The sequence below is a fragment of the Nicotiana attenuata genome, chromosome 4 (genome assembly GCF_001879085.1).
Source record: "Nicotiana attenuata strain UT chromosome 4, NIATTr2, whole genome shotgun sequence".
NCBI classification, from domain to species: Eukaryota; Viridiplantae; Streptophyta; class Magnoliopsida; order Solanales; family Solanaceae; genus Nicotiana; species Nicotiana attenuata.
In genome coordinates this window covers 8,477,173-8,484,288 of record NC_031992.1, presented here as the reverse complement: position 1 = coordinate 8,484,288, position 7,116 = coordinate 8,477,173, and the positions used below count along the sequence as shown (strand labels likewise).

Sequence of the window (7,116 nt, the reverse complement as noted above, 5' to 3'; positions counted from 1 at the left end):
TATTTAAAGGTACAAAACGAATGAGTGAAATCCAAGTATACAAAAAGCCCGTTACTCCCATTTATTTGGTTGCCTTATAAATCCCTTTCATGTTTAAAGCACTTTAGTTGGCAGCCATGTGATTTTATCAGCCTTTTCCCCTTCACTCTTACCAGATCTTATTTTCTTTTTAATTATCTCAAGAAAGGACAATTCTGTTTTTTTTTTTGGGGTTGGGGGGGGGGGGTGATATATGGACATTGGGCCTAACTCAACCCAAAAGCTAGCTTATGAGGTGAGGATTGTCCAAGCAATATAAGGAGACCAAGTCCCCCATCCCTTAACCGATATGGGAGACTAACACCCCCCGACGACGTCCGAGGCCTGCCAACGTGGAACGTGGACAATAATAATATGGGGGCCCAACATCGGTGAAACAAAGAATTGGGATGGGTCCGGCTCTGATACCATGATAAGATATGGACATTGGGCCTAACTCGACCCCAAAAAGCTAGCTTATGAGGTGAGGATTGTCCAAGCCATATAAGGAGACCAAGTCCCCCATCCCTTAACCGATGTGGGAGACTAACAGGGGGTGGGGGGGTGGGTTGGGGGAGGTTTGAGAGTGGGGGAGAGGAGCTAGAAAAAATGGAAGTTGAGTTACTTGTATTTATGTCCACATTCTTCATTTTTACCTTGATAAGAAAGTGCATCAAATTTTGGAAATTTCTCTTAAGATATCAAAATTTCAAAAGTAGGTATTTTTTGTGTGTTTAATATTAAATTAATAATTAGTCGATAATTAAATACACACCACCAAGGGGTGTGGCGAGATGGATGAGCCATGCCCCCCTTAATTAAGGTTTTCACATTTGAACCTCGTAAAAAGGAAAAACTCTGGTGGAAGTGTTTCTTCTTTTAATGAGCTTTATATGGCACAAATCTATATTAATGAGGCGTATGAATAGGGGATATTGGATGGTTATACCCAAAAAAAAAGATAATTGAATACAGAATATATAGTAAAATGATCTCTATTATTAATTAACAAAAAGGAGAAATATATTATTAGGCACATTTACAAAACCAAATTAATTAGTGGATTCTCACCAATTATATTGTTCCCTTCTCTTTTGGCCTCTCTCACGCAAAAAGTCAAAGAATCTAGCTGTGAATTGTTTGCATTTCTACCCAATCAAAGCATTCTAAGTGGTACAAAATTCTATGGACACATTAACTTTTATGGAAATTCGTTTGCATATAATGAGTGAGATTTTATGAAATTCCCTTGTATGAGTTTTGGTACTGAAAATTGACAATTCTCAAAAAAAGAAACAAAAGAAAAAGATAAATGTAATGAGCATTAATGTTATTAACCAAAAGAAAGGAAAATTCCAAAAGTAAAGAAAAAGGGGTAATGGCGCACGTTAATTCATAATGATACAGAAAGAGGGGCTGTCTGGTAGCGTACGGCACTATGATGCACTTATAGATGCGTATTTTTGCTTGCTTTTTCACAACGCAAACACTAATTTACCTTTCAATGCTCTTTCGCTCTTCCTTCCACGAAACATATGAAAATGAATTTAGCATTTTAAATTAATGAATATGCTATATTGATAAATTGAAAGGAAGCCTTGCAGCAATGCTAAAGTTATTTTTGTGTGACCTATAATTTACGGATTTGAGCGGTGAAATTAGCCACTGATACTTGCATCAGAGTATACTGTCTACATCAGACCTAGGGCGGAGCCATAATATTGGTTACGGGCTCGGCCGAACCCAGTAGCTTTTACTCAACCTCTGTATTTGTATTAAGAAATTCAATGCATATGTACAAATTATTAACTTAAAACCCAGTAACTTAAAATGATTATAATCCCGAAACCATAAGGTTCAAATCCTAGCTCCGCCTCTAATCACAACCCTTGGGGTGTGGCCCTTCAACGAACCCTGCACGAACACAGGATACTCCCCCACCAGGCTATTATTATTACTATTATTATTATGTAATATTGGTAAATTAATCATTAATTATTTCTTATAATGAGTATTAACAAAGAAAGTTAACCGCACGCAGCATAAAATATCGTATCTAAAGAGAGAGATTTACATAAGAATAAAGCTATATGGAATCAATATGAGTGAAAGAGTAAAGTTTGGAATCAATATGAGATAAGAAATTTAGTGTTTTACGAAGATTTATTTGCCAATCATAATCTTTATAAATTAAAAAGCACTAAGAGAAATTAGACCTCTATTTTTATTTCAAAAAAATTATTATATAAAAATTTATTCTTGCATGTTTTATTACTTTTACAAAAAAATTATAAAAAAATGGATAGGAATACGCTATTGTGCGTAGCAATAATTTAAATAAAGTTTATTGGACTAAAACAGAAAATAAATAATTTAAATAAAATTTATTGGACAAAAACAGAAATATTGTGCATGTGCAAATCGAACAGTTACAATTAAAACTACATATAGTAGTAGAAATTTAAAAACAGTAAATGCAACCACATCAGTCCATTCTCTAATAACCAAGGGAATATAGACAATAAATATACAGTCTTTAAACAAACTCAAGCAGAAACAAAATACAGTTCCCTATTCCCCATTTACCCCTCTACTTCATCTCACTCTCTCTGTATAGTATATATATATATATACTTATCAAACAAAAAATATATATAATCCAGGTCCTATTTTATGTAGCTAGTGTTTTGTTCTTGAAAAATGGTGAGAGTGTGGCCTATAGATTATAGCAGAAGATGAAGTATATTGACTTCACGCCAATCAAGAAAATGCTGGGATTTAACTGAACCAATTTTTTTTTGCAGGAGTTGTGTTCTGTTTTTGTCTTTTTTGGCCTATTGGGTTGCTGCTTTTGCATTCAATTTTTTGTTTTTTTGGATTGAATTTCAAGTCTCTCCATTAGTTTCCCGCTCTGTTTGATATTAGCACAGTTCTGCATCTGCTGCAAATGCAATGAATTCATTCTTCTGAAAGCCTTATTCTCTCTGTTTTCTCTTTTATTTCTACCTTCATTTAATTCTTTTTTTCTGGGGAGTGAAGAAAAATACAATAAAAAGATGAATGCCAGAGTCAGGACTAGTCTACAATCTATGAAAACTCCATCCAAAAATGTAAAGGTAAGAGCTTTTCTTCTATTGAAATCTCTTTTCATTGTATATTTTGGAGTGGAAAAATTTCTGGGTACTGGTTTGTTTGAAGCAGAAATTCCCTAGAAATTTTTTTGAGCTCACTATAGTATTTTGAAATTTAATTGTAGTTTTATGAAAAAGATTGAATCTTTATTTGATTAGTTGAACGATTCTAAATCTTGTTGTAGTTTAAGTCATATCATCTACTTAGCTTCAGCAGATTTTGATTTTTGATTTTTGATTTTTGATTTCAGAATTAAGAATTTTAAAAAGTAGAAAGGTGTAAGCTTCGATCCTTATCCAAATCCGTATCATATCTTATCTTTTTTTTTTTTTTCCCTCCTTTTTATCTGCATGTTTATGGTCATTATAGTGTTTGCTTTATGCTTTTCCGTTACATTTAATTCCTTTCTTGTGGAAGCTGAATTGTTTATGTCTTCTTTTTTTGATTGAAGGAAAAAGTGGAAATGCAAGGAAACAGGAAAATGGGTACAGAGAAAACAACCATAAATAGAAGAAAAGCAATTAGAGAAAGAAAGATGGCATTGTTACAAGATGTAACACAATTTTGATTCTTGAATTCTTAATCTTTATAGTAAAAATCTGTAATTAGTGTATAATTTGTACTAATTATGTGTAAATTGTAGGTTGATAAGCTAAAGAAGAAACTCAGGCATGAGGAAAATGTCCACAGAGCTCTCGAAAGGGCGTTTACTAGACCCCTCGGTGCTCTTCCTCGTCTTCCTCCTTATCTCCCTCCAAATGTTAGTATTTCCTGTTCGTCAATGATGTTATAGCAGGTGTCTGTTGTTGACTTGTGTAACCATCTCATTAGCTTAAACTGATAGAGAGAACACGCTTTTAATTATTTAGTTGTATTATGTCTCAACATTGTTCGTGTTCCTTATTTCCTTCGTGTAATGTACATTTAGAGATTGAACTGTACTGTCGAAGGAGCTAGTACCAAAAAATTCACCATACGGAGTAACTTGTCGTTGTCACGTTAGTTTGAAGAGGAGATGTTTTTACTTGATAGTTGTTTTCTGGCTCTATTTTTTGGGAATTGACAATATAAGTGTAATTCTATAATTGGAAATGTGCAGACACTGGAGCTTCTTGCTGAAGTGGCTGTTTTGGAGGAGGAAGTTGTTCGGCTTGAAGAGAAAGTTGTGCATTTCAGGCAAGGATTGTATCAGGAAGCCGTCTATATTTCTTCCTCCAAGAGGAATATGGATAATGTGACTGATACCACTGAACCAAATCAAGAAAAGAGTCCCAAGCAGAAGCAAACAAAGTTGTCACCCCAAATGGAAGCGAATTCAGCTTCATTTTCGGGTAGACAGTTGCCTTCTCTCTCTGGTAATCGCTTGGAACTGGAAAATGACGTTCATGTTTGTCAAGGTAACTGAGTGACTTATCCTCGTTAAATTCAATTTTCTTTCAGATGACAGCTGCTTAAAAGAGAATCAGTCATGGTCTTCCACGAAAAGCAAGCATCGATCACTAAATGCGAAAGTGAAAACTGTCAGAACTCCTGCTAAGAAGCCTGCTGCTGAGAATAGATTAGCAGAGAAGCGCATAGATCCTCCGAAATTGCAGGTTGGTAATTCAGCGATCTTCATTTTTTTTTTCCCGAAATGAGTTATCTTGTGCAGCATAACAGATATTATACTTTTGTAATTTTCAGCTTGAGGACCAAGTAATGTACCATGGGAGTTTGGAAGAGAGAGTCTTTGTTAGTCAAGATAGAAAACCATCATCAGCTGAAAGTCCAAATACAATCTCGGAAAATATTTTGAAATGCTTATTAAATATTTTCCTCAGAATGAGCTCTAAGAAGAGCAGGAGTACAGCCGATACATTGCCTTCATTGACAGGATATAATTCATGTGAGAAGAAAGAGTTTGGAGATCCTTATGGCATATGTTCAAAGTTTGAAAGGAGAGATATCGGTCCGTATAAGCATTTATATGCAGTCGAAGCTTCTTCGATCAATCCAAATCGAACAACAATATCCGTTTTCCTAGTTCGTAGGCTAAAGTAAGTTGGTCAAAATAGTTTACTTGAGATTATGCAATCTTTCAAAATTTTCAAAACTTGGATGGTTTCTCATATATACCTTGCTCCTTTTTTCCAGACTTCTACTCGAGAAACTTGCATTAGTCAACTTACAGGGCCTCACCCACCAAGAAAAGCTTGCTTTCTGGATCAACATATACAATTCCTGCATGATGAATGTAATCTTTACATTCTGATTTACGAATATGCCACCTTTCAAATTTTCTTTTTACTATTATTCATTCGTCTAACATTTCAGGCATTCCTGGAGTATGGCCTACCTGAGAATCCTGAAATGGTTGTGGCGCTGATGCAAAAGGTAATGCTTCGATGTCCTATCATATCCATGCAATCAATTATACTGTTTCTGTCTGCTAATTCAATTAGTTGACAACGATATGATCCACATTCTTCACTTTTTAATTGGCGAAGTTCCATCTTTTGCAGGCAACAATAAATGTTAGTGGACACTTGCTTAATGCCATAACCATTGAACACTTCATTCTGAGGTTGCCTTATCACTCAAAATATGTAAGAGGCTTTTCACCTCTAAGGAAATTTTACTTTTGTTTAAGCTCGTGCTTCTAAAGTATAACTTACGAGTATATCCTATTTGATTGTTATCACCAGACTTTTGCAAAGGGTGTAAAGAATGACGAGATGACTGCACGTAGCATCTTTGGTTTGGAGTTCTCCGAAACATTAGTGACATTTGCGCTCTCTTGTGGAAGTTTTTCGTCTCCTGCTGTAAGTTATAAGCGCCTTGTTTCTCTGCGTAGTACATTGGTGCATTTATCTAGTTTTCAGTATCTTTTGTTAAACACAACAGTGCTAATTTAGGAGCTGTCTTAAAATAGGTGAGAGTATATACTGCGGCAAATATTGAAAATGAGCTTCAAGTTGCAAAGAGGGAGTATTTGCAGGCAGCCGTTGGCATTTCAACATCAAAGAAGTTGGTAGCAATACCAAAACTGTTGGACTGGTATCTGCTAGATTTTGCAAAGGATTTGGAATCACTACTTGATTGGATATGTCTTCAACTTCCAAACGAACATGGAAAAGAAGCGATTAGCTGCCTCGAGAGAAGGAATAACGAGCCTCTTTCTCATGTTCTTCAGATTATGCCATATGAATTTCGTTTCCGGTACCTTTTACACATGTAAGTTTTGCTTCATTAATAATTTGTTAGACTTAAGTTTTTTGTGGTATAGATCTATATATAGAGGGGAATACAAATACATAGTTAAGTTTAAGTGTATATCTTGTAAGTAAATTTTGACATTTGTAAGGAGTAATTATCATTGTAGAGTTCAGCACTATTGCATTCACTTGCTGAGTGCTTTAGCTCCATCTTTTAGATCAAAGACACAATTGTTTTGGAGGGGGTTTCTTGGTAGGGCTTTCCTTCTGTTGTCTGATACTCTGATCTTGCTTGGAGTAGGGTGATCTTTTTATAAATATGGATTTACTTTTTACTTTATTTAACTTTGCTACATGAAAACACATTTCTTGGCTCAATCCCTTTAGACTTGGAGCAACGGTAAAGTTGTCTCCATATGACCTATGGATTACGGGTTCGAGCCGTGGAATCAGCCATTGATACTTACATTAGGGTAGGCTGCTTACATCACACTCCTAAGATGCGCCCTTTCCCCGGACCCTGCGGAATGCTTCGTGCACCGTACTACCCTTTTCCTTGTAGAAAAATGTAGCCACCAAAAAAACATGGACTTATGGCAGCTTTAGAGTTTAGTGTAAACAATCAAAATTGTTTAGTCAATTTTGATTTTATGTCCAAGGACAGAAAAGATGGCCAACTGTATATAGTTTAATATAGAAAGGGGCATCTCGCAGATTTATTCATTAAAGAAGCATTGGTGTAAATGGAGAAACCCCATTATACAATTCTTTT

General features: G+C 35.3%; 1 protein-coding gene across 2 annotated transcripts; it reads left to right on the top strand.

The window, feature by feature from the left end:
- Positions 2,563–6,684, top strand: LOC109224937. Of its 2 annotated transcripts, XM_019389511.1 has the most exons (12): positions 2,563–2,721; positions 2,823–3,134; positions 3,602–3,703; positions 3,794–3,910; positions 4,250–4,505; positions 4,591–4,745; positions 4,834–5,186; positions 5,284–5,383; positions 5,464–5,523; positions 5,652–5,735; positions 5,835–5,951; positions 6,062–6,684. In XM_019389511.1, the coding sequence occupies exons 2-12, from the start codon at positions 3,075–3,077 to the stop codon at positions 6,365–6,367; spliced, it is 1,710 nt and encodes a 569-aa protein (XP_019245056.1). In that variant the 5' UTR covers positions 2,563–2,721; positions 2,823–3,074; the 3' UTR covers positions 6,368–6,684. The 2 variants fall into 2 exon arrangements, with proteins under 2 accessions (XP_019245056.1, XP_019245055.1); XM_019389510.1 differs by having other exon boundaries at positions 2,563–3,134.

Bases quoted from the DNA above. Each gene is read 5' to 3' on its own strand.
- LOC109224937 (XM_019389511.1), top strand. From the start codon at position 3,075: ATGAATGCCAGAGTCAGGACTAGTCTACAATCTATGAAAACTCCATCC. The intron at 5,187-5,283 runs GTAAGTTGGTCA...CCTTTTTTCCAG, and splicing joins TTCCTAGTTCGTAGGCTAAA to ACTTCTACTCGAGAAACTTG. The intron at 5,524-5,651 runs GTAATGCTTCGA...CATCTTTTGCAG, and splicing joins TTGTGGCGCTGATGCAAAAG to GCAACAATAAATGTTAGTGG.